General features: G+C 44.8%; 1 protein-coding gene across 12 annotated transcripts in view; it reads left to right on the top strand.

The window, feature by feature from the left end:
• The window catches only part of CTNND2 (catenin delta 2), a 3,222,299-nt gene that overhangs the window by 2,531,784 nt on the left and 662,541 nt on the right, over nucleotides 1–27,974 (top strand). For 8 of the 12 annotated variants that reach the window (XM_085606754.1, XM_085606758.1, XM_085606756.1 and 5 more), the window contains one exon: nucleotides 25,474–25,656. In XM_085606754.1, the coding sequence (XP_085462880.1) occupies nucleotides 25,474–25,656 (183 nt within the window). The remainder of the gene's footprint in view (nucleotides 1–25,473; nucleotides 25,657–27,974) is intronic. The other 4 variants (XM_085606755.1, XM_085606763.1, XM_085606759.1 and 1 more) reach the window with 1 other exon arrangement.

Below are 27,974 nucleotides of genomic sequence, written 5' to 3' on the forward strand. Positions count from 1 at the left end.
TTTTGTTTGGTGTTATTTTATTTATTACATTTTCTCTGTTTTACTAAATTGTTTTGGAATTTTATTTGTGTTGTGTTTTCATTTTATTACTACAACCAAGTCAAGTCAAATAAGCTTTATTCGACAATTCATGTCATAAAAGCATTACTGTTTGAGTGCTGCATAAATACTGAACACATTGCATCTAAGTTCCGCCTGACTGATTTTGTTCCAAGCTACCAGAGGGTAAGCAGTGGTTAATTTTGTGACTTTTGTGGAACCCTCCTCAAATAATAATCACAAACCTTGCCAGGGTGAACCACTAAAGTCACTCAATAAACCTATGCTTTACCCTCTGGTAGTTTAGCACAAAGCAGTCAGAGTTAACTTAGAGGCGTTCAGAAAGCACAAAGGACCATCCACAGTTTTATGTTCTCGCTGAACTGTGTCAGCGTTAAAAGTTAAGGCTGACGGTGATGGACAGCTGGTCAGATACATAGACTAGGTTTGTCCTGGTGGAAAGTTTACCCTCTGACTCAGAAACTTTTAATGAGAAAAAGTGGTCATCGATGAGTCGTCTTCTGGGCAAACCACAAGCAATGCCTGGGTGGCCTTAGAGGCAATCGGGCAGTGCCTGAGGGGCTGATCTGGTAGGTGAGGGTGGAGGCTGTTTTTTTCTGTTAGTTCATGGACCCGTTGTATAGTCTGGTATGACTGTTTTTACTGTTGATTCCCATGATATTACCACAAACATTTTCTGCAACAAGGTAATTTCCATGCAGTCTCCCATACCATGCAAATATAGCTTGTCTTTACAAGTTCAAAACTGCCTTATTTGCAAATATGGGCAAACATTTTAGCTATCTGATTCAATAATGGGGACCATTTTTATTTTGGTGCCCAGGCCTATTTCTGCCTTACTCTGACTCTGGCTGCAAGATAGATCTGAGGCAGGGCTGGACAATGGCAGTCTATAGAAGCAGCGGGTCCTGGTGCTGTTGTCAAGGGTGGGAAACCTCCAAGTGGGTGACGTCTGGAGTCGATGCCCAGGAAGGCTTCAACATCTATTGGCTTTGGCTTGGCTTTGGTCTCTGTGAAGCCCTCTACATTCGGACTTAAAATCATTTCTAGAAGTGGGATCTCCTTCAGTGGGACAAACCTGCAAGCTGAAGGCGACCAGCGATATAATGTCGATGGCTACTGCTTTAATGACAACCCCGGTCTACTTTAGTTCTCGGAGAAGACATTTGGGGGAATGTTTTTGCGTCTCAGTTCTTGCAGTTTAGGGGCAGGAGGAGTACACCCCTAGCAGAGGCCAAGGTTCCAGGACCTGGGGGGTGCCACTTGGGGGTTACGGATCACTCCAGTTAATGGCAAGGAGGTCCCGTCTTCCTTCAGGCTCTCAGTCAGCAGTCCTTGAACCATTTTTCTAGCGGTTCCCAAACTGAATTTGACACTTATTAAATGTAATGGTGTAATCCAGTGGTAGCCTATAGGAGACATGGTCATGCCACAGTGAAAAATTACTTTGGAGGTTCTTAACTGCCAGGATATGTAAAACATTAAATCTACATTTCCTACTTTTAAATGACATGCACCCTGCCTTATGGTAATTTACGACCTACCTTAGGCTACTTAGAAATATTACAAAGGAAGGCATTGAAAAACATTTGTTATGTTAGGTCAAAATAGTAGTTTTAAGGCTATACACCCACCCCTACCTACCGCTCGCTCTGCTTCATTGGGAGGAAGCGAGGTGTGTGAAGCCGGTAGGTTTAGGTAGCAGGGAAACGACCCGGAAGTGGAAGGTCGAAGGACATGCGGCTGCCATCCTTGAAGGGGGTTGAAGCTACAAGCTTCCGATCAAAACGGTGGCAGCCATCTTAGAACGTAGAATGCATCTGGCATCCACAGGATGATACATTTACGGCAGCCATCTTTGAAGGGGGCAGAAGCTTAAAGCTATTGATTCAAGCTATGGCAGCCATCTTATAACGTGTTTTCCAGGAAAACTGTAAGTAAGCGGTCCCTGCTGTTCTTCCCCCTTCTCATCCCTCCTTTGGCAGCAGAGACCTATGCCACTTTGACAGGATGCTCATCCTTGGGCAACCTTCCAACTTTGCTTATACCCATGTTTTTATCTTCCCCCTTTTGCTCCTCAAAACCAGCATGACGTTAACTTTTATAACGATCGTTGCTCTGCCTAACTATTGATGAGGCGTGACTTGAACCCAAATTGGGTGAGTTCCATTGCACCATTTCCTACGGTGGCTGATTACCACCAATGACACCAACATGTTTTGCATATGTCACATGTGCCACAAGTCTGCTTATTATGTTTGTCTGGCCATGCACCTCTTGAGTTGCACTAACCACTTGTGCATGTGGTTGTGGCATGTTTTTCATTTCATTTTGAAGACATTATTACTGAATGTGCATACCTAATTTATGTACCGTTGTTTTTCTCTCTCTGTTTTTAATCTGGTCCCATGAATTGTATTATTAAGGTACCTCATTGAAAGGTCATCAGAGGGATTGTTTCATTTTCCATAACCAACCACCCGTGTAGATAGTGCATTAAGATAGATCCTGAAGCAGTGATTTACACACATAAGGCAAGAAACATGTTGACCATGACTACACACATATAGACACCTCCGACCATTATAATCGGCGGTATCCCTATTTTGGTATTAATTGAGACGAGTGGGCTCACAGAATAAAATTCATTTTGGAGCACCACCTCACCTCATTTTATTTCTCCTCACATCTATACCACTAGGCCCCTCACACGCACCTCACATATATGGCTTGGGAAAAAGATCTCCAACAAAGAGCCCCTCATAGGGTGCCCGTCGGGCATTGCAGTGCCGACCTGACGAGGAGCAAGCCCTATGATGAAGCATGACACCCAAATGGGTGTTTGAGGGCCCCACTTCCCAAATTGGGAGAGACTCACACTCCACTACTGAGTAAGGGTGTTGACCAACCTAGCCGCCTTCTCTTCTTTCCCCACCCTCCAGAACCTGCATACTCATTCGGTGCTACATTGTATTTATTGGGGCCTGTATTCTGGACCTTTATGCGCCCCTTCTCCCTCATTTGTATTGCGTATGCCAATTCTAACACATTTGGAAAGGAGGACACACACACTTTACTTCTGGATAGCAGGGGTAAAGTGCACAGAAGCCTATGGTCAACAAGAATGGGTTCAACAACAGGAGTAAAAAATCTTGGGGTTGCCCTGAAGAAAGGGCAAATTACAGTAATGTTCAAATGTTATGCTAAATCCAGAATCAGAAAAAAATGTATTTTTGTCGGATAAAATATTTGTTAAATGCTTGTTTGCTATATGATATAAAAATGTCAGTGACATCACACCTGCCCCCATTTTTAGATCTCGCTCTCGAGACCTATTGTCGCCGAGATGCCTCTCAAGGGAGACAGACCGGGGTACGCGCAGCGATTGCGATTGGGGTTGGGGTCTGTGGACGCGCTTCTGAGACGCGCTTGCGCAGACGCACACACAGACACACGCGCGCGCACACACCCCGCCGCTGCCGACCCCCCTCACCGCATCCGCGGCTGCCTAACGCGCGCGCACACACCTCGTTTTGAATAGCGTATAGAGAGATTGGGCCGCCGTGGCCCCGCCAGATGACTTCCTGGAGCCGGGCCTGGTGTAATCAGGTCAGCGACACGGCGCAGGGCTCTGTGCCAAAGAGACAAACACATCGAAAACACCTCAGTAATACCTCTCCTTTTGTGAGAGCAGTCTGTGCTTGCTGCCTGGGACTTCTGCAGAAGGCCCCCCTCCCAGGCTTCGGTACTGTCCGTTTGTACCATTCTGGCGCTCAGAAAAACAACCATTTATGCGTAATTCTTTTTTAAAAAGTACACCGTGTCCCGTTCCAGACATTCCTCGCCTCTTACTGAGAACTCCAAAAATAAACGTGTTAAAAAGAAGCATTTTAAAGAGTTGTCCCAGGACGCCAGCCCGCCCCCACAAGTCCAAGAATGGACACATTTACAGAGAAATATCAGCGCCCTCATGCTGAGACATAGCCCCCCCTCCCCCAGCGGCTGTCCCTGGCAACGCTCTCACCTTAATGTACATTAAAAACACCCGGCTCGGGAGTTCTAGCGCTCTACGAGCATTGCTGACTGGTCCCAAGCGCCTCGAGGCGAGATAAGCGCTACAGCCCCCGATACACTCACCAGGCCTCAGGAGCAGCGTAGGCACAAGCAGGACCCTATGTTTTGTAAATTAAATCTCTACTTGTACAAATTAAGGATACATCCCATATCTTTGTATGATACCTAAACAACCTTGAAAAAGCCCATGTTTGGGCGAAACGCGTTGGCTGTGAATATGGTTGCACTACATCTTGGAATAAAGAACATCTGAATACTGCAAATTCTTCGTGTGGATCGAACATTTGTTCTTGAACTGTACTATTACTATATACTTTTCTTTGGTGTTGCCTCTCATATCTCTTTAAAACACAAGCAGGACCCGTCGGCGCAGCTCTGGAAGAATCCCCTGACAGCGGCCCGGCTATATTTATAAATTATATGCTGCTCCCCCTCGCCTCCCTGTCTCCAGACGAATCGTTTACAAGTGCCCACATGCTCGTGCCCGCGATCAGCCGTCCAAGAACATGGACACGTGCACGCGGATGTCTCGCCCTCCGCCCCGCCCGTTCACAAACTCTCACTTACACACAGTCTTTCTACACACTACCCACCACCCGCCTGGTGCACAAGAGTCGGGCTTGCACTTGTGCAACAGTGAAAACATTTAGGGTGAAATGCTGACGGGGGGTGCTCGTCACAAACTTTAGGGAAATTCCATCCTCCTTTTATGAGTGCATTACTCCGCAGGGCTCTAAATCTAGCCCTGAGTCACTCGGATATAAATCTTCTGTCAGTGGGGGGGCATTCCTTCCACATTTGTGCAAGTCTGGGACGCCACGTGCTGCAGGGTTTATTAATTATTGTTATCAATCATCACTTTCCTGCTTAGGAAATATTCAGACATTTAGTCTTTCCAAAAGAAATGATGAATCCCCTCTCAGTGAAGAGGAACCCTCTAAACTGATTTGGGTGCTTGGGAGGAAAATGATTTCCCAGTGATAAAAATAAAACAAAGAAGCATTGGCAAAGCCAATCGTTCTTACTATGCCAGTGATGTACAGACAACGTGTTGGGGACTTTTAAAATGCTTCGACCGGCCATGTTAAAAGAATAAAAAGCATACATTTTTATACTTTCAAGATGGCTGCTGCATTGGGGGACACGACACGCTGAACATTCCTCGTCGCCACTGTTGGCTCTGGCAATGGTGGAACATTTTTAAAACCTCCTGGCATTGACAAAGGTAGTAACGGGGGCTACTGTGGAGCAGGAGAAGAGTGATGAGGAAGGGAAAGAAGCCTGGCAAATGGGGTAGAAAGAGGGCAACTTCCAGGGCATCACCAAGGCCTCCATTCTGTGCCTGGAGGACCACCAAGGAGCACTGCAGGGAGGGTCTGGAACAACGAGGAGCGAGGGAAAGAGCACAAGAAAATAAAGAGCAAGAGATGAGGGTGACGTAACAAACTAAAGCAAAAAGAAAGTAGTTCCATGACATCAGCAGTGGAAGAATACTCCTCATCCAATCAAAACCAATGGTACGCAAACTATGCTTCAGAGGGGTGGCACGGGTCAAACAGGAGAAGGAGGAAAGCCATCCAGTTAAGAGAAGGGAACGGAGACTGTCGAGTAACCCATTCTATCAAGTAACGTATGACGCAAATCCACTCTGGGCCGCAGTACACAGAAACCTGCCCTCATCAGTGTGCCGGAAGGCACTGACCTTAGGGTCAGGATCCAATGAGTGATCACTCTTCCGCCATGACAGTACCTGCCCTCAACCATTGGCAATAAGTATATATTGGCCAATACTAGAAAGAGACGGGGCCTGTGGAGTGCGACAAGTGAGGAAATAGACTCCTCTGAGGACTGACATCTGCAGATCGAAGGAGAGCTCTAAAAATGATGTGAGATCTCTTAATATTCTGCCATGAGTCGATCCTTACGTGCAGTCTCTGGGTCCCATGCAGATCTGGTCCTGGGACCAATCTATCATTCAATCAATCCATCCATCAATCAATCCATCAATCAATCATTCAATCAATCCATCCATCCATTAATCCATCCATCCATCAATCAATCATTCAATGCATCCATCAATCAATCCATCAATCAATCGAATGAATTAATCAATCCATCAATCAGCATTTGTAAAGTGGAGCACAGCCACCCCTAAGGGTTTTTGGGCTCTGAGGGTGAGGTGTCCCTGGTAAAGAGCCAGGTCTGGAGCTTCTTCTGAAGTCCTCTAGGGTGGATGCTGTTCAGCGATGGCGGGGCAGGTCGTCCAGGTCTTGAGCTTCTTCTGAAGTCTGCCAGGGAGGGGACTGTTCAGCGATGGAGGGGCAGGTTGTCCAGGTCTTGAGCTTCAGAAGTCCTCTAAGGAGGGCGCTGTTCAGCGATGGAGGGTCCGGTCGTCCAGGTCATGAGCTTCTTCTGAAGTCTGCCAGGTCGTCCAGGTCTTGAGCTTCTTCTGAAGTCCTCTAGGGTGGATGCTGTTCAGCGATGGAGGGCCAGGTCGTCCAGTTCTTGAGCTTCTTCTGAAGTCTGTCAGTGTGGATGCTGTTTAGCGATGGAGGGTCCGGTCGTCCAGGTCTTGAGCTTCTTCTGAAGTCTGCCAGGGAGGGGACTGTTCAGCGATGGAGGGGCAGGTTGTCCAGGTCATGAGCTTCTTCTGAAGTCTGCCAGGGAAGGGGCTGTTCAGCGATGGAGGGGCAGGTCGTTCCAGGTCTTGAGCTTCTTCTGAAGTCCGTCAGAGAGGGTGTTGTTCAGCGATGGAGGGGCAGGTCGTCCAGGTCTGGAACTTCTTCTGAAGTCCTCTAGGGTGGATGCTGTTCAGCGATGGAGGGGCAGATCCTCCAGGTCTTCAGCTTCTTCTGAAGTCCACCAGGGAGGGCGCTGTTCAGCAATGGAGGGGCAGGTCGTCCAGGTCATGAGCTTCTTCTGAAGTCTGCCAGGGAGGGTGTTGTTCAGTGATGGAGGGGCAGGTCGTCCAGGTCTGGAGCTTCTTCTGAAGTCCTCTAGGGTGGATGCTGTTCAGTGATGGAGGGGCAGGTCACTCCAGGTCTTGAGCTTCTTCTGAAGTCCGTCAGGGAGGGGGCTGTTCAGCGATGTAGGGGCAGGTCGTCCAGGTCTGGAGCTTCTTCTGAAGTCCGTCAGGGAGGGGGCTGTTCAGGGATGGAGGGGCTGGTTGTTCCAGGTCTTAAGCTTCTTCAGAAGTCCTCTGGGTGGATGCTGTTCAGCGATAGAGGGGAAGGTCGTTCCAGGTCTTGATCTTCTTCTGAAGTCTGCCAGGGAGGGGGCTGTTCAGCGATGGAGGGGCAGGTCGTCCAGGTCTTGAGCTTCCTCTGAAGTCCGTCAGGGAGGGCGCTGTTCAGCGATGGAGGGGCCGGTCGTTCCAGGTCTTGAGCTTCTTCGGAAGTCTGCTAGGGTGGATGCTGTAGGAGAGTAGGATCTGCCTCTTATTGTTTCCCCCACTTTTTAGGTCTCGCCTGGCCCAGCGCATGCGCTGGTCTGGCGAGACTTATTGAGAGGGCTCCAAAAAGTGCTACCAGGCCAGCCTGGAGCTACAGTGCAGGTACGCGGGCGCGTACGCCGCGCTTTGCCGCGATTACTTTCACTTTAGCGGCCGCACGGCCGCTTTGATGTTTGATCGTGATCACTTTTACTTTCGCGGCCGCACGGCCGCTTTCCATAGCCAATAGGTCTCGCTTTTGGGACCTTATAAGTATTCAGTTATGCAACTGTTGCATGGCTAAACACTTATAAGGTCCCAAAGGTGAGACCTATTGGTTATGCCAATGCTTGTTTAAGGTAGTAAGTTAGCTGGAGAGATACCTGAACCTTTTAATAGTCCCTGCTGCTGTACTGGTGCAAATAAGCAAACTGAAAGGCAATTTTTAAAGAGACAGTAATAGTGAAACAAAATGTATACATTTACTGTAAAACTGTGTTGGAAAAATATTACAACAACAACAATAATAATAATAATAATAGTTAAAGTTCTAGTACTACGCTCCCGAGGGGAGCACATACTGTTGCCGAGATTTTTCCTGCCTTGTGGGTTTGTTTCTCGTTTTTTCATTTAAAATGAAACCGCCATTCGGGATGGTTGGGCAATGTGGCCGCAAATGATTTTTGATCTGTGGGACTTTTTACTGCTTGCTGCTAGTGTTTATGAATATGTTTCATGGTCTCACTGTCTACTAGCGGCCGGCCTGAAGGTTGTAGGCCCATACTTGTATATCTCTTGAAATCTGTAATAAAGGTTTCCAAAAAAAAAAAAAAAAAGTTCTAGTACTACTAATATTTACAGTAATAATACTATTATCATTATTATTAGTAATAATTTTTAAATGTTATATTATTGCTGTTGTAATCATAACAATATATAAATTGGTATTACTGGTTTTCTATTATAATTAGTATTATTATTATGGTTCACACTACAAACGTAACTATCTCTTGATGATTTCTTAGTACCAGGTATGTGAGGGCTTGATTAACAACGTTTTTTTTAGTATCTGCCCTGATTTAGGTGTGCATGACCAAGAAATGCGTTTTCCCAACCCGGGCAGTGTATTTATACGTTTGAAAATTCCGCCAGTACTGTAAAGGTTACACATTCACAAAGGTGACCACCGACAACCTCATAGGTTTTTGTTGTTTACAGAACTTTGGCGCGTAGTTTATTTCCATTGAAGTGCGCCCATTTTCCCCCATCGAAGACAGGCGTAAGTGCTTTCCAAGTTGAGAATGAGGAAGTAAGACCCGATTAGTTGATTGAAATAGACGCAAAGTGGTTTCTCTTCCGGAGAAAACATGTTCCAAGTTGAGGAAAAATCAAAATAAAAAGTTACATGTGGCAGTGCATATGTTGAGTAACAGCCTTTTTGATTTTATAGAAATTGAGGTTTCCTAAATGTTAATTAGCGACATACTCGAGGAAATGTTAGGCTGTGGTAGATTTCCAGAAGTATTTCTACGAATTTCATGAATGCGTTAAAATCTCGAAATTTGCTCCAAAACCTAGGAGTAATGTTAAAAAAGTCATTTTCTGGCTCTTGGCTTGGTAAATCAAACACATTAGTAATAAAACATTTCGTACCAATTCGGTTTGTTGGGTGAATTCACAATAAGAAATATGAAAGAACAAAGCGTTCCCTGAGTTTCAAAGCATTGATGGTCAACAATGTTGGTGGAAATAAGGAGTAAAAACCACGTGCCGCTTCTCTGGTGGAAGCGTAAAACCAGTGGTGGTGGATTGGCGCAGGATACACGACGCATGCTATATTCCCTTAGCCCTCATTTGAAGGCAGGACACTCAGAAGAAGTGATGCAATGTCCAATGTCATTCCTCACAGATGCTTCTATTTGTTTAGTATCAGTGTCCACAGATACAAAGCGTGTCCTCAAAACACACTGCGGTGACCCTTTGAACATTATGTCAAATTGTCCTAAGTATCCCACGTCCCATCCCTTCGTTGTCAGGCTATTCTGTTCGTGGCCATTAGGAAGAAAATGTAATGGCGAGCACTTTATGGCTGTATGCATCACTCCTTATAGCAGAACACTGTTCTCCGAAGTGTTAAGGTATCACCCAGCGAAGTGCCTGCCATACGGTGACCAGGGAGGGAAGAAACAGCACTTCATGATAATGCGGGCTTTCCAAACTTGTGGAGAGAATTCAGGATCGCTCTCTTTAAGCCCTGGCTCTCTGAGCTTCCGGAATGTCTCTTCCTCGCGTTATACTACGCACACAAAGCGAGCCTCTCTTGGGCTTATTTACAAGCCCCTTGTGCGTCACTTTTAATATAGAAAAAACAGACGTACCGGTGACGCAAGGGGCTTGTAAATAAACCCCTCAGTCACGTGTGAGTCTCTAGCATTCAGTAAATAGTTCAGCGCACGAGTGACATTTGAAAGACTGCCGAATTGCTCCTTTTGTATGGAGAGCTAAAGAACCCAAGGCAGCACTTTCGACGTGCTCACAATCCAGCTTGAAGCGCTTGTGCGACTCTACCAAGCCAAGGGTGTGACGGAGAACAGAGAGCAGCACCCGCACAAGAGATGAAAGGGAGGACCCGGAGTTAGCAAGAATTTGCATCCAGGTTGCGTCACTTTGTTTGCGCAGCCGTGATACAAAATCTATTTTGATATTTACAAAGCCACGCAAAGGCTGATTTCTGTGGCTTTGTATAGAAATAGTGAACGCAAGGCAGCGCTGTGCAGTGCTTTGCGTTGGGGAAGTATTAGCTGGGTGGAGCATGGGCGTTCCTGTGCATCCACCCATGCATTTTGACACAAACCCATATTTACTAAACTCAGAAAAAATGGGTTTGTGCCAAAATGATGCTCATACTAAGGCTGGTGTAACGAGGAGAAATATCTTTATTTCTCCTCGTTATTTACTTGTTGCATGCCTGCTACATCCTGCAGCACACATACAAAGAGCAATATGCTTGTAAGAGTACTTTATGTGCAGTAAGGTATCCCTTCCGGCACAAAAACTATCCTGATCACAATGCAGGCTCCAGTGTGTCGTGGCGCAAAGGTGCCTGCATTGGTGATAGGCAGCCAGAAGTGTGCCAGTGCTATGAGAGAGCAGAATTACGCCCTATCTTAGTAGATATGGCACATTTCTGCTCGCAACCTTTGATGCAACGCAGCGCTGCAACTTCCTTTGCTTTGCTGCTTTGCGTCAAACTTTAGTGAATCTGGGCTGAAGTGCCCTGCCATGAAGGTTTGTAAGAGGGGCAACTGAGTGGAGATGAGCCTATCTGAGGAAGATTGACTGGGGGAATCGTGCAAGCAAAGAAGCTAAAGGGCATGTTGCAGCTGAGGCAGTTCTGTTTATATGGGGCTAGGAATGATATAATAACACAGGCTAGTGCATACACATAGACCTGTGGTAGTGAGCGCAGACTGAACAGATTGAATAGAGAAATCTCCTAGATCAAGGGGGTTTCTGTCTTGGTCAAAATAGCAGTTTTCAACACCTGAACGAAATACAAAGGGAGTCATTGAGACTTTTGTGGTGGAAATAAAATAAACAAACATTTGCAATGCAATCGGTCTTGCCTTTGGGACCTTATATGTATTTAGCTACGCAGCACATTAGCCTGGTTGCTGAAACATCTACTGTTCTTTAACATGGAAGGAAAGTAAGATCCAAACTGCATGACACGCCAGGTATGGGAACACATGGAGAGAAATATTGACTTTCAGCGGGAAATTGTATAGTCCAAAGCTCTGTTTTTAATATAAAATCAGGGCCTTCGGTGGTCATATCACTGAAAACACAAGATTTGAAAAATACATTATTGTCTGAGGGTGTTCGTCAAAGACAATTTCTATGGACTGGAATCTAGAGAATGCTAAAGTAATTGTGGTATTAAACTGACCTCTGCTGGTCGTTTTCTATCAAGAAAGTTAAATAGTGGCAGTTGCCAGAACAATTAAAAAAAGAAAGTTCCTCAGCAGAAAGCAATTCTGGTATTTTACTGACCTCTATTGGTCGTTTTCTATCAAGACAATTAAATAGAGGCAGTTGAACAGAAAAAAAAGTCTCGAAGCGGACAAGTCCTATGGCTGATTTCCAGAGCCCACAAAGTACATACACATATAAGTATATGTTAAAAATGTTTATACAATGTCTCGAATGCTCGACCTAAAAAGCAGTAAAGAAAGAAACATGCTGAGAAGTGATGTGACAGGCTTCTATTATGTAATATCAAACATAACACAACCAACACTCCTTTATTTAGTTATCCTTTCAGAAGCTTTCGCGTGCAATTACTCCACCCCGTTGCAATCTGCATAATTTCTTTGAAACTGAATCTTCTTTCGGTTACTGAAAGAATCAACCCTAAAGTGGTTAAAAGAGAGCAGTGAACTCTCTGAAGTGTTGCAGTTCTGATATGACTTTATTAATTACACTTATGAACTATAGAATTTGAAAGACCCCTCCCATAGAATTGTGCTGGTAACTTGAAATTAGTTTAGGTGATATTCAGGTTGCATTGAATAAGGTACATTTATTCAGTCCTGTGGTGTATCAGTGACATATTTACATGGCCAGATCTACTTTTCTTTCACGAGTTGCATGAGAGAGCATAAAGGTGCATATCTGATTAGATATGGTGCACTTCTGCTCTCTCTCAGTGCTGGCGCACCTTCTGCTGCCTAGTGCCACCGTAGGCACTGTTGCTCCATGGTGCAAGGGTGACTGCGTTAAAGGCAGAATTGTTTTTGTGCTGGAGTGGATACCTTTCTGCAGAAAAACAATCTTTATAGGCATATTCACCTTTCTTTGTGTGCTGCAGAATGGGAAAGAGAAAGTAACAAGAAGAAATAATTCTAATAATAATGTTTCTCTGTCTGATAGGCGCATCATTTTGACACAAACCCAGGTTTGGAAAATCTTGATTTGTGTCAAAATACATGGGTGGATGCAGGGGAAAGCCCATCCTCCACCCAAAAACGCCTATTTGATGCAAAGTAACGCAAGACAGTGGTATGCGCTGCATTGTATCACTTTGTAATTACTAAATCTCGGAAAACATTAAATTGACATTGTGTGGCTTTGTAAATGCCCACAATGTTTTTGCAGCGGAGCAGTGCCACAAAAGTGACGCAACTCCAACACTGAATCTTAGTAAATCTGGCATTAATATGTATGCAGATGCACAGTGTGTAATATGTTATTTATTATCATTTTTAAATGAGGTGAGATACTATGAGTCACGAGATGTGAAGCCCCTGCCTCCCATCCAATAAGGGCAGTAAACTACCCAAAATCATTCGGAGGTTTTTCAGATGTCAATAAGAGAGGAGAGGGAATGTCCCTAAGATTGCTTTTCACTCCACTGGTGTGAGAAATTGGGTTGTTGGTTAACTGGGGTGTGAGGTTTGGTCAAGCTGCAACCACAATCTTTCTCAGGGTACAGCAAAAGCAAATCCCAAAATAACCTGTGCTCAACACTCTTGTAGCTTGGCACAGAGCAGTCAGTCTTAACTTAGAGGCAATGTGTAAAGTATTTGTGCAACACTTCAAACAGTAAAACAGTGAAAACACCACACAAACAGGATCCCAAACCAAATTAGGAAAATAGATTATATTTTAATAAATTATTTGACACTAAAATGATAAAAATTCCAATGAGTTAAATCCAGATTGATTTTAACACATTTAAGTGAAAATAGCGCCACAAAGCACCATGTGGCAACAAGGGATATCTGGTCAGGCCGGACCAGGACAAAGTCAAAAGTTCAGGCTGACCGTGATGGAGCATGGGCTGGCTACAAGGACCAGGCTTGGCCTGCTGATCAAAAAAACCATAGTTCGTGATGAGTCAACGTCCGGTATCCTTTCGATGATGAGGATGCAGGGTGCAGGTGAGGCGATGCATCGGCTCCGATGAGAGCATCATTGGTGATGCGTCGGCTGTGATGCGGAGTTCTTGACGTTGGCATAAGGCTCCTGTCGACAGGAATGCAATGACCTTGCACCGTGAAGAAGTGTCACACAGTGGTGGTTCCGAAGGTGATGCCTCAACTCTGAAGAATGCAGCGGTGACAATGTGCCGGTTCCAATCTTTGCGACAGCTGAGCTACAGCGATGCTGACCAGGCAGTGGGGTTGATGCACTGGTTCTGATCTCTGCAGCAACAGTCATGCGTTGGTTCTACAGAAACAGCACTTTAGGCCCACATCCGAGGGTCCAAGACTTGGGTGGCACCACTGGGCAGAGCAGACTAACAGGTGGCAGAGTCCAGGTAAAGAAGCAGGATAGTTGGAACTCTTTGATGTCCCAAAGACCTCCGATCAGGCAGTCAGCCAACTAGCCCTTGTAGTCACTCTGGGTTCTGGGGACAAGTGATGCCGGTCCAGGCCTTCTCAACTAGGGAAGGAGGGCAGTCCAGTAGAGTGGCAGTCCTTCAGCAGCACAGCAGTTCTTCTTCCTGCCAGAGTATTCACAGGTCCAGAAGTGCACTGGGGTGGTAGGGTCTGAGGTTCAGTTCTTGTATCCAGTGGTGCCTTTGCAGTGGGGGAGACTTCAAAGAAGGGTCTTTGATATGCACATAGGTCCTCCCTTCCTGCCTTGGCTCTAGACTCACTACAGGATGATATGCCGCCCTTTTTGTGGAGACAGGACACAGCCATTCAGGTGTAAATGTATGGCTGTGTGTGGCATTTTCAAAATTGTAACAATAAATCTGGTTTTGCCATTAAAGAGGATTTAACATTACAATTCCATAGGTACTTAACAGACAGATCAACCGCCTCTCAATTAGGTATTACAGCTTTTTAAATGTAATAAGCATTCACCAATGTTATCCTATGAGGGTTGTAGGCCTCACAGTAGTGAAAAACAAATTTGGGAGTTTTTCACTACAAGGACATGTAAAACTTAAAAGCACATGTCCTACCTTTTAATTACATAGCACCATGCCCTATGGGCTACCTAGGGCCTACCTTAGGGGTGATGTATATGAAATAAAATGGGAGATTACGGCTTGACAAGGGGTTTTAAATGCCAAGTCGACATGGCAGTGTAACACTGCATTGAGCTGGCAAAGGCAGGCCTGGGACAGGTTTCTAGGGTGCTACTTAGGTGGGTGACACAATAAGTGCTGCTTGGCCCCCTTGTATCATTTAAGTCACAGGCCCTGGATATATGGTATACCACTCTACACAAGACTTACACGTAAATTAAATATGCCAATTAGGTATATATCAATCAAATCATGTTTATGGGAGTGAGCACAAGCACTTTAGCACTGGTTAGGAGTGGTAAAGTGTGCAGAGTCCCAAGGCCAACAAAAATGAATTAGGCGAAATTGGAGGCAAGCAGACAAAAAGTTTGGGGGAAGACCACCCTAAGGCTGGGGAGAGGAGTTGGCCTAACGGCTAGGGCGGTCAACCTCAAATCTGGGGAACTGGGTTCGAGTCTCGGCAATGACGCTGAACATCCTGTGATTCTGGGCAAATCACTTAATCTCCCTGTGCCTAACCAAAATGAATGTGTGTCCTCATGTAACGTAACTGGTGCTATGTAAAGCACTCTGATACCCGAATCGGGTTAAGTTCACGCTATATAAAACCCTGCAAAAAAAAAAAAAGGCTGACCGGTCTAACCGGCCCACTGAAGTTTGCCTTCTCAAATTTGTGATAAGTGTCCCATTTGTGTAGAAGAGGGCCGCAAGGAGCTGAGAGGGCATTCCAGGAGGCTGTTGGCAAAGAGCTGGCCAGCGTCTCAGGCGGGCGTTGCTGGAGCATGAAGAGTCAGGCTGACAGAGCTTCATGTTGAATTGCGATGCGAGCAGCAAGATGTTGGTGCGAATGGGCCCATTCATGGTCACGAAGCCCAAAAGCTTGAATTCAGCTCCCTTGAGCCACACCCAAGGGTCTAGGACCACTTGGGGGTCAGAAACACGCTGCAGCTAGGTCCAGGGTCTGATGCAGGATGTTGGGGAGCCTTTTTATGTCCCTGAGGCTCAGATCAGGAGGCCAGCAGACTAGCCCTTGGAGTCATTTTGCAGGTCTAGTTCTTTCTCCCCAGGCCAGATGGGAGCAGGTCAGCACTGCAGGGTAGCAGTTCCTTTAGAGTAGCAGTCCAGCAGAGTTACAGTCCTTTCAGCAGCACAGCAGTCATTCTTCTTGCAGAGTATCTACAGGTCCAGAAGTGTATTGAAGATTTGGTGTTTGAGGTCCAGTATGTATACACAGTTGTGCCTTTGACCTGGGTAGAAACATCTAGAGGTATGCCTTTGAAGTGCACAGATGCCATTATTTCTTTGCCTGGCTCCAGGCTAACTACAAGGGGTATGCAGCCCTTTATGTGAAGACAGGATCCATCCTATTCAAGTGTAAGTGGGGCTGGGCACAGCTCCTCCCACTCATACTGGCAGTGATGGACCATCCAGTCACACATACGCTCCCCATTGTGTGTGGCTGTGTAGGAGGAATATATTAAACTCCACTCTCACCCACATCCAGTCAGGTGGCCCAGAGACAGGCTGCAGGCACCAAATGAATAGGGCAAGAAAATGCCAACTTTCTAAAAGTGGCAGTTTCAGAACTTCAATTTAAAATTGGAATTCGCCATGAGTTTGGATTATAACCTGTGATTCCAGAGACCCCAAACATGAACCGGCTACCTATTTCCATTTGCAAATTACACTTATAAAATATAATAAGGTAACTCCAATGTTTTCCTGTGGGAGAGGTAGGCCTTGCAGTAGTGGAAAACAGATTTAGGAGTTTTTCACTACCAGGTTATGTAAAACTTACAAGTAAATGTAAGTACTTTTTAAAAACACTGCGCCCTGCCCACCGGGCTGTCCAGGGTTTACCCTAGAGGTGACTTATATGTGTTAAAAAGGAAGGTTTGAGCCTGGAAAAAGGTTTACTTTGCCAGTTCAATGCAAAAAACTGCACTCACAGGTTGAAATGGCTGACCTGAGAAATTTTTTAAGTGCTACATAAGTGGATTGCGCAATTAGTGCTTCAGGCCTACTAGTGGCTGTTAATTTAGAGGTCCTGGTCACAGGTAGTGCCACTTTACATGGGACTTATAAAGAAATTAAATATGCCAATTGGGTATAAGCCAGTGTTACCATGTTTTAAGCAGAGAACATAAGTACTTTAGGACTGGCTAGCAGTGGTAAAGTGTGCAGAGTCCCAAGGCCAGCAAAATCAAACTTAGTAAAAACAGGAGATCTGAATGCGAAAAGTTATGGGGAAACCACATCAAGGATGCTAGGTCTAACAACTGGAAACTGTAAGGATGAACTCAGTATCTGTCATTTAGCTGGGCATAGGTATCATGCTTTACTGCATCTCCTCTCAACAGACTTTAGACAATAGGGGAAATTCTGCCTTGATTCTTTAAGACCTCTTGGCACCATTCGAAATGGTCCGTCATGACCTGCTCCTGGGCGGTCTTTTTACCATTGAAGTCAGGGACAGCACCCTGTCACTGCTGAAAGTATTCCTTAATGACCGAGAGAAAGTGGTGGCCATGGAAGATTTCTCCTCCCATCCCTTTTTACTGCCATTTGGGGTTCTGCAGGACTCTTTATTGAGCCCTACTCTCTTCAATCTTTACATTGCCGCACTAGCAGATGTGATTAGATCTTTCGTCTTCTCTGACAATGACACCCAGATAGTGGTGCCTGTGACCAGCAGCCCAGAGTCTACCGCATTCAGATTCATAATTGTATGCTCCAAATCAGGAGATGGATGGGAGATAATTATTTGAAGCTGAACTCTGCAAAAACTGAGGTTGTCTTATTTGGCAAGAACACCTCCACCACCAAGCTGGTGGCCCCAAGACCTGGGTACTCTCCTCTGTCCGATTAAGAAAGTGAAGAACCTAGGAATACCATTTTTACAGCAAGTTGTCCTTAGAAGGTCATATACATGCTATCACATCCTCCTACTTCCTCCTGCCTAAATCACTGAGAAAAGTCCTTCCCTTTATTCCTAGAGATGTACAAAAACTGTGGTCTTTATATCGATTAGCCCGAAAATAGACTATTGTAATGCTCTTCTCACAAACATACTGAAAAGGTTCTTTAGTAAACTTGAAACTGTACAGAATGCAGTGGCTCGTCTGCTCCTGGGAATCCTCAAATATAAATCTGTCTCTCAAACCCTAATTCAGCTCCACTGGCTCGTTGTGAAATGACAAATGGATTTTAAGGCTCTGTGCATTACTTTTAAAACATTACACAATACAGGACAGGAATTTCTGAACCAGCGCTTTAACCGCTATATTCCATCGCGACCTCTCTGATTGGGCGCATATTTCAATTTAGTTTTTCCCAAATTTAAAAGGTTTAGCTGGGGTGGCAGGAGCTTTCTGACCTGTACCTCCAAGCTGTGGAGCACCCTGCCTCTTAAAATTAAAAAGAAATCTGATCTTCTAGCCTTCAGAAAAGCCTTTAAAACTTGGCTTTTTAACCAGTAGCTACTGTATCAGGTTCTCTCCTCCACCTAATAGGCTGTTTCTTGCTTTCCTGAGCTTAGCACCTAGACACCTATGGGTAGTGGAGCGCTTTATACATTTTACTTTCATTTCATTATCATCAGTAATATGAACAATTTTGGACTTTTGTGACTTAACTTTTAGATAATTAGCAAGCGATTTGCCAGCCTTTTTACAACCTCCCTGAAATTTACAATTGACCTTTAAGAGTCTACCTGAAGCCTCTTGTGTCGATCTTTTGTTGAAGTCTAGTTTGGCCTGAATAAGGTGCTTAAATGTAGCCTTATCATTAGAGTGTTTGAGGGCTATTTTGTTTTTAATAACAACCTAGTCAATTATGAATCCTCTAGTAGATGCCTTAAAAGCATCCTAGATAACATTGAAAGGAAGATCAGGAGTAATATTAGATCCAAAGTGATCCCAAAGGACGCATTCAAACCTTTCTACAAAGACTGTATCTTTCAGTAAACTATTATTAAAACACCATCTACTAAACTTTGAAGACATTTATTATAACTGGTGCATGACCTGGAATTAGTATGGAGCCAATTTCTGCATTAATTCATGTGGAGATTCAATGTGGTGTGAGGAAAATGTAATCTATTCTAGAGTGGGATTGAGAGGCGAGGCAGTAAAAGGTATATTCTAGAGTGGCAGGGTTGTAAATCCTCCATGCATCTACCAGTCCTCTAGAGAGAAGGGATTGTTTAAATGTTTTACTAGGGATGTATTTAGCTATGGATTTTCTGACAATTAAGGGATACATAATTTGATTACAATCCCCACCAATTATAAATTTTGTGTTGTAGCAAGACTGTATTGTGGTAGACATTCGTTTTGACAATCGATACCGGTAGAGCCATAAATGTTGTAAATGGAATGTGATACCTGATGTATGGTGAGATGAAGGAGAAACCATGACTCTCTTAATCCCTTTCTTCTTTCTGGACAACCAAATATAACGCCTTATGAAAACATATGGCAACCCCATTCTTGTTTTTACTAGCAGGAGAACAGAATACCTGCTCCACCAAATTCTTCCTTAATGAATTAATGCCCTTATCTAAGAGGTGAGTTTCTTGTAACAGAGCTATTTTGCATTTTAATCGAGATAAATGAGTAAACACTTTCCGCTTCTTAATGGGATTACTCAGACTGTTGGCATTCCAGGACTTAATGTGAAGATTATTTGTCATATAAAAAAGATAATTATATAGAATGAGCTTGTTTGTACATACTAAAAAGAACCAGTAACACAACCAATTTAATTGTGAACATTTAAGTCTGAATAAAGTCGAAGGATGGGAGAATAAGAAGAACCAGGAGAGGAAAAGATAGGAAAAGCAGAAGAAGGTAAGAAAAAATATCTATTAAAGATAGAGAAGATGGTAATAAGCCAAAAGGGCTTTAACAACATAGAGGTCAACATAAATATAGTGACAGGTTGTGAAATGCAAGATGACAGACATCCAACACTGAGTTCACCAGGAGCCAGCAGGGATACCTTTGTAAACAATTGTACACCATCCAATATGAATAATAATAGATCAAGAAAATGAGACAAGTATAAGCTGGGCAACATGATATGAATATTAGGAGCACTTACCAACATAGGGGAAACATAGTGTACACCTGAGGTTGGAGAAAGGGTGCACGAGAAAAAGACATCCGGGACAAACATCCTGGTAAGATGAGGAACGCCTGTGAAGGGGAAAAAGAGAGTATGAGGATGAAGAATTGAGAGAGACCTTAGATATAACAATAACCACAAGACAAAGCAAAATACATTACGGCTGAGAAATCAAGTATTTCCAAGATCCATTTTCTCCCTCTTATGTTGAAATATGAATATCCAGAAACAAGATGGACAAGTACTTAGGGAAGGTAACTTGTAGCAAAGGTTTTTCGCCGTCACCTGTTGAAGGAGAATAAACAACTATTGTAAGAAACCCCTCACCCACCTACCTGTTAGGTGGCATGCTTCATCATCGGGGCCCAACTGGATTGCCTAGTGCAACCCAGCTGTGCTACAACGCCTGATTTACAGCGGAGCAGGTTGTTAAGTGAAAGGAAAGTGACTTAGTATGTGACGTGCAACTATGTGTTAAAAATGTCTCTGAGAATGCCCTTTGACAACAATTATTTATTACAAGGGTCCCAGGACATGAGTAAAAATATAATCGGGATCTCTACTAAGGTTTGTTATTTGCCTTGGTATCCCTTATAAATGAGGTCTACTAGTTTCAGCCTTCAGATGGTTCTTGAGGCTTTCTTCAGGACCAAAAAATTAGTGAGTGGCCTAAAATTAGGAGAGGCCACATGTGATGTGAAATATCAGCACACACCCTAAAGTGTGCTGTGAGTGTAGTGGTTAGCGATCATTACTCACCAAAACCTTTGTTGGGAGTACTGAGAAAATGAGGTCGTTATGCCTCTGGTATCCGATCGGTAGATAACGTCTCCTCTGGTCCGTTTTTACCAGGGGGATGGGTCCGTTCTACCTATGTTCAACCGATCGGGTCCGCTTGGTTAGAAATATGAATATCTTCAAGTCCTCTGGGGAGTCGAATGAAAAAGTTCTTTCCTTGTATGTGACTTTCAACTGGTAAGGATGTATTGGACCATAATGGACATTCATGGATCTGAGGGCAGGATAAAGCAATAATTTTTTTTCTTTTTTTCGAGTAGCTGTTTAAAGGGGCATGACCTGCACAAAGAAGAATTTCTGACCTGACCAAAGTATTTGTTTCCTCTGTTTGGCAGCTGTTAGAACTGTCATCAGATCAGTATATTGTAGGAAAAGAGCTATAATTCCCCTGGGACAAGTTGATGAGGATGCCCTCGAGGGTTTAGGGCCAACACAGTGAGTTATTTGCAGATTAAGGTTGGTTCCTTCCTTGAGGATGACAATTTTTGGGATATGTATTGTAAGAAAGGCAATCATGTCAGAGCCCGCCACTCCTTCAGGAATTCCATGAATTTGCAAGTTAATACGCCGATTGCTGTTTAACAAATCTTTGTTTTCTGTTTTAAAAGAGAAATTTCTTTAGAAATTACTTCCACCTTTGTAGCTTGGGATTCAAGACTGGACCATTTCTCCTCAATCTTCTGAAGCATGGCATTAGTTTCCATCACAAAAGGTTTCAGATACCTTATTTCCTATATTAAGTCCTCAATTGTTAGAGGTAACGGAGACTTTGTCGGCCAGGCTGGGTCTTTCTTTTGCCTTTTGTTTGCATTACTGTTAGAATCCAAACGGGGCATAGGCATTGCCGCTGGCAGAGAGACAGTCTTTTGAGTTGAGCAACTAGCCAAGTCCATACCTGAATATATAAAGAGATACTAATACAGTCAAAAATAAGAACACATTTGCTAATCAATGCCTCAGCTTATCCATGAAGTTTGAAAAAGGAAAATTCCCAACAGGTGGATAATCCAGTGATATGAGTCAGGGTAAAAAATAAAGATAAATTGAGATTAACCTAAAAATATGCACTGAAAGAAGCACATATCTACTGTTCCCCTTCTCACAGTCCTGATAGGTTCTATTTAAAACTTAAAATGAGGTAATGTTCATGATTTATTGTGAGCCAATTCTTAGCTGCTTCAGCTGAAAAGTCACTTCAATACTAAATGCCCCCAACAAGCTTTATGATTTGATTTGGCAGTCAGGAGCGCTCTGCCAAACCAAATTGCTGACAAAATGGCGGTCGCAGCGGCTTGGTGTGAGGGAAATGGCACAGGAGGTAAAAATATGCTAAATAGACTGAGAAGCAGACTAAAATGAAACTTACTCGCTCTCTACACTTTCAGAAGCAGCCACTGCATTCCACTGTTAGCAAATATTGCTCCGGTCTGGGTAAAACTCTGTTAGAGGCTCCGATGCAGCGGGAGACTGATGCGCCAGGGGCCATCTCATGGGCGGCTCAGTCACACCCCAGGGTTCTCACTTTGGATGCTTGATTATTGCTTAAATATTGTTTTTCTGTTCTGTTGGAATCAACAGTTTAGTACCATGAAAAGATGCTTGACGGTTAGTGCCACCTAGAAGAAGAAAGTTTAGAGTGTGTCGCAAAGAGAGGCAGAAGAACGATGGAAAATAGGAATTGACTCATCATGCATTGTTCTAGTGAAGAAAACAGTGATAGCCTTGTGCTGTTAATTGTTGATTACAGAACAGATCTTTATCATAGACTGCAAGTTACTTCTGTCCCAATGTTGGACCCGCACAGAAGTTGCTCCTAGTTTCTACATCTGATGAGGTGGGTTACCAAGGGTATACTCACTTGGAGCTAATTTGGTACATGGTGTCATTATATAGACTGCCTTGACAAAGTGGACAAAGACCGAAAGTTTTTTTTCTAAATATGTATTGCTCCTCTGTTGACAAGATTCAAACAGAGTGGCTAAGTGGAGAATGTGTGTACTGCTACGGTAATACAGGTATAGTAGCTGGGAATGGAGATTCAGTTCCCCAAATGGTTATTATACAGAGGCTCACAATTGTGAAAATCTGTATTTTTTCTAGTTGCAATTAATATTTCAGATTCAACGAGATCAGTTTCATAAGGGATATTGTATGCTGTGGCAAGGTTTGGTACCAGTGTAAGCCCAAAGTACTCCCAATTATTCTCAAGTATCAATGGTGCTCCAAGGGGAAGAGCGGCCATCAACACTCTTAACTTGTCTGATGGAGAACCCCAGTCTTTCGAATAGATACAACGTGCCGAGCATCCAACGTCACAATATACAATAAAAGTGTCCCAAAATGTTTTCTTGTTCCTTGTTTCTTTATTTTCTTTTCTTCTTCACAATTCACATGCTTTGTTCTTATTTACACTGCATAGTCATTTACACAGCTTCATTGGCCTTCAGTAGCCAGTGGGGGCTACATATTTGATATATTGGTGATCAATGACGTCAACCATTTTGAGCTGATGATCAATAACTGTAGGAAGGTAGGATCTGCTTCTTATGGTTACCCCCACTTTTTGCTTCATGTTACATTGTTTTTGACTAGTCTGTCTGGGATCCTGCTAATTAGGCCCCAGTCTATCTGCTTTTTCCCACAACGGCCCCCACAACGCTAAGGATGCCTGGCCTCCACCTTGGGGGTGCCCAGGAGTGGACGCCTCACAGGGAAAGCCAGGATGGGTTCCACAGCGGTATTCGTACAAGCGCCTTGAGACCCTTGCGGGTGAGTAGTGCGCTATACAAGTATCAAATTTACATTTACAAATTTACAAATGGTATGTCATGTACTTAGGTACTCTCCAAATTGGATACTGGGGTACCCTTGTCAGACCCTAGTATATGGTACCCATGTACCCAGGGCATAGGTACCCTAGAGGCCTCCCATGGGCTGAAGCATGCATTATGCCACCCATGAGAGGCCATGCAAAATGGATCTACTGACCTGCCATTGCAGCCTGTGTATGTTGGTGCATGCACCACTTACTTAAGATATAGGTTTACTATATCTAAGGGTCACTACATTTAAAACCGATAAGTCACCCCTATAGCAGGCCTTGACAATCCTGAAGGCCGGGTGCTTGGTTCTAGGTGAGAGGGCGCCACTGCATAAGCAGGACACCCCTGCAGCCTACGGAGGGCATTCTCCCGGGTTGCTAGTGCTGCAGCCATTTACGACATATAGAGTGATCACTCCCCTGCAACTGCAGGGACCATAATGCAACTGACCGGTCTGTTGATCCTGAATTCCTGCAGACTCCAAAGGCTCCAGCAATACAGGAGGTTTGTTCCAAATCCCTCGAGGTCCGAGCTGCCCTCTCACCAAGTTTGAGGTCAGAATCCCTCGTGGGGGCTGCAATACCGATACCACTGTGCACCGCGTTCTTTTGCAAGTGCATATGCTTGTTGGCGTTCCCAAAACAAGTGCACTGGGTTCTGAGTAGCCCCAACCTCTGGCACCATTTCCATCAAAGAACTTTGGTCTCTTTGCGCTGAGTGCTCCGTGGGCTATTGCTTTGTAATTCTGCTCAAGGTCCCCTCGCAACTCCTGTGCCTCCAGCCTGTGGGTCCTCTTGAGGGTCATCTTTGCTTTTCTTGGGCTCCTATGGTTGCTCCAGACTTGCCCTGACTCCCCTGTGTGTGATGAGTCTCCTGGACCTTGCTGGTCCGAACTGTAACTTTTCTTGATCATCTTTGTGGGTTGCCGCTGCCTAGGCTTCTTGGTGCACCCGCTGGACACTGACCCCTCAGCACTCAACATCCTTCGTGGGACAGCTCGTATCCGGTTCCTGGTCGTCCTCGACGTCTACTGGTCCCGGTGGCTGCAGAGTCAAGAACCCCCTCAATGCACCTGAAGCACCCTACATCAGTGGGCACTAGCCTACCGAGCGCCTGGTCACTCCTGAGTGACCCAGACTCTGTCCCCTCTGCTTCAGGTTCTCTTCATCAAGAATCCACCCTTGGATTCCATTGGACACTTTTCTTCTTTTTCACAGTGACATTTCCTTGAAGCTCTCCATTGAGACCGACGGCGGTTTCCGATACCACTTCAGCCCTATGCACCCGGCTTCCCTGGGATAGGTAACTCTGGTACTACGGTGTCCCTGGGTGGGTTGGCTCTCCAACCTCCTATGACCTAAAGGGCTTCCTCGTAATCCACTGGGAAGGGTCCTTAAACTTTAAAACTGCAACCTTGACTCTCCCATAGAATTGTACGGCGTATTCTCACACTGCACCTGTCCTCCGTGGGGTCCCTACTTACTCGCCTTGGGTGGGTCCTTGGGGTCCCAGCGATTCTACATCCTCTAGACGCTGTCTTGATTAGAGTCGTGGTTCTTATACCACTATTTTAGTATATGGTTTGGTCTCCCTCTGGAGCCCACTGTGTATTAGTGCTACTTACGACGGTTTCTGTGCTACAGTATTGTGTGCTTTGTGTTTATCTGACTGTAGCAGATGCTGTGAAGTATTTAGAGTGTGTTATAATAATAAATACATATTTTTATAACTACTCTGGGCTTCTCCTTTCATTCAACCAATACAATAAGGTGGCATTCTGGTAAAACAAGCTGCTTAACATTCCTTGAAGACTAAGCCTGAAGGCTGCTCTCCAGAGCTACCACTTTGATAGCTTTCTAAGGTTATCTTTGACCTCTAAAATCTCCATAAGGGTTGTTTGGACTGGTACAGGGTGCCCACTTTGATTAGTGGACAGCATATACCAGGCCAACTTCTCACATTAAGTCTGAATAAATAACTGATTATTTAAATGTGGATGAATGATTTTTACATTTCATATTTCCATGGAATAGTCTATATGACCAAAATATGAGGACATTTTAAGCAATTGTCTAATTTTCAAAACTATTATTTCTGGGTTTCTTTCTGTTTCTATACAGTGGGATGGTGTAGGACCTCTTCCAGACTGTGCAGAACCACCAAAAGGAATCCAGATGTTGTGGCATCCTTCAATAGTGAAACCCTACCTCACACTCCTCTCCGAGTGCTCGAACCCTGACACACTAGAGGGTGCAGCGGGAGCACTGCAGAATCTGGCTGCAGGTAGCTGGAAGGTAAGAAATGTACGTTGGCCACCACACTTAATCTAAGATTATTATTCTTTAATTGTTATAATACTGTATTTTTGCATTTCTTCCTACAGGAAAGCAAAGCTTCATAATATTATATTAGCAAGTCATTCCTAACGTTGTCAGCCCTGCCAAGTTCTACACCTCAGGCTTTAGCCTAAGGCATTTCAGTGTGGTGGTCCACATCACTATACTGAAATGCAAAGCCACGCATAATAGGCATAGCACCTGCCTTGGCTGCCAAGCCCTTAGTTCTGCTATACTGACTGAAACTAAAACTAAAACTGGAGTGACGGCACGCTGTGGCGAGCGCCCTGCTCCCGGCAGGCTGGGGGCTTAGCTGCTAACTGACTATAATGTATCAATAGAAAGGATTCCTGCGGGTCTGCATTCCCTGATTCTGACTGAGTGATGTCAGGAGAGGCAGTACCCATTGGCTACTAACAAGACATCACCCATCTGTTGTGAGTGACAGAGTAACTTTAATATGTGCAGGACTTCATGTGCAGCAGCGCGACCGGGTGGCTGCAGTTTTCATGAAGTACGTCTGTGGGAGGCTGCGACAATGACACTGCTCGCACCGCTGCACAGTACTTTAAAATCAATAAATGATTCCTGTGACTGCCGGACCCAACCTGCAGTAGCGGCTGGAGCCCAGAGCACAAACTGTACAGCTACTGCTGAGCCGGAATGCTCTGGCGGTGCTTTTGCCGAGGAAGTCGTTTGTTGCAGCCAGGAGTACTCTGAGGAGACGTGTGGCTCCACCATAAACCGAACTGCCGCAGCTCGCCTCGCAATTCAAGTAAGTGTCAGTCTCAGACAGTATGCCTCTAGAGTATTAATCTCTCGCTGACTCAAAAATGTGCTTTATATTATAAATAGCACTTAGCATGCGGTCAATTAGCTGCCTGCTCTGTGTAGTCACACATTCACTGTCTGGTCCCACCAGTGCTTAATTTGTAAAAGGATAAGTGCCGGTGCTCTCGTCGGGAGGCCACTGCAGCTTGCACCTCACATAACCCATGCCAGCGCTGCCAATGACAGTACATACACAGCTACTACCTGCACACTCCGACAAGTGTGACAAGTCAGACTATTACAGGCCCCCAAAGCCAGAAGAATGGCTTGGGGGGGCAGATGTTAGTCATTATTATTGCAAATTGAACAAATAAACCGCTGTTGTTGTGTTCATACCTAAATTTGCAGGACAGCGCCACCATGTGGCAGACTGTCATAGCCCCAGTGCTGATAATAAGGTGCCAGTGCGGAGCACCGGAAAGCACTGGCTCAAATTAAGCACTGGGTCACACTGTAGTTTTCGAAAGCTGCACGACAGAAATAATACAGCACCTTGACTTACTCAGGCTGCCGCCTTGCAATATGTGTGCCTCAGCCTGAGGCTTGCCCCCCAGCCAATGCCTGGTGCTGTCTGCAGCGACGGCTGTCAAGTCTGTGAGTTAGTGTGTTGACCCATTACTTAAGCAGCTCATCTGGGCTGCTGGCTGTAGGGCTGGGTAGGTAGTGTCACACAGACCACGGAAGACCGTTTTGGGGTGATTTTCATTAGGGTTGAGTTGTGTGTGCCTCAGCCAGCCCGAGGTTTGCCCAATGCCTGGTGCCTGTCTGCAGCTGACTATGTTGACAAGATCCGAGTTACTGGGGGCCTCACATCCTGTTGGGCTGAGTCTCACTTGGGACAGAGCGGGCCTGTAGTCCACACTGATGCTCTGCATCTGACTGATTCATTGCTGGCAGCAGGGAGGATCCAAGGGGCCCACTGAGCAAAGGCTGGTTAAGGCAGGAATCTGTCTTTTAATTGTGTTTCTGTGAGCCCGCCTGGCAACACTAGGGAGCTGAGAAGAGAAGATCATGGTTTCACAGTTGTGTAACAGTTCCATCAGGTTACAAGGGCACTAGGTTGATGCCCTTCCATTTCTGGTGCTTTGCAGCAGTTTTAAGATCTTCTTAGAGTTTCTATTTGCGCAAATGGGTGTAGTTTCTGATATTTATTTGTTTCCCTAGTCTTCATTGCTTGATTTTGCTTGCAAGAAAGTGTCACGTATAGTCATTGAAGTGTCACTCATAATTAAACTGAAATTATGACAATGTCACACATAGCAATCTGAAACCTTGGCAGCTATGCGTTGTACAAAAAGATGCCTGTCTTACAACGGCATTCTTCAACAAATGCTACTTGAAACGAGGATCATGACCAGATTATCGCCATAAATGTTTTTAGCAGGTCTCTGAACGCTGCCATAGCTAGAATGCCATTTTCCCTTGTGGAAGCCAAGCGAAAGGACACACTGAGT

Source organism: Triturus cristatus, chromosome 5_2, assembly GCF_964204655.1.
Source record: "Triturus cristatus chromosome 5_2, aTriCri1.1, whole genome shotgun sequence".
Taxonomy (NCBI): Eukaryota; Metazoa; Chordata; class Amphibia; order Caudata; family Salamandridae; genus Triturus; species Triturus cristatus.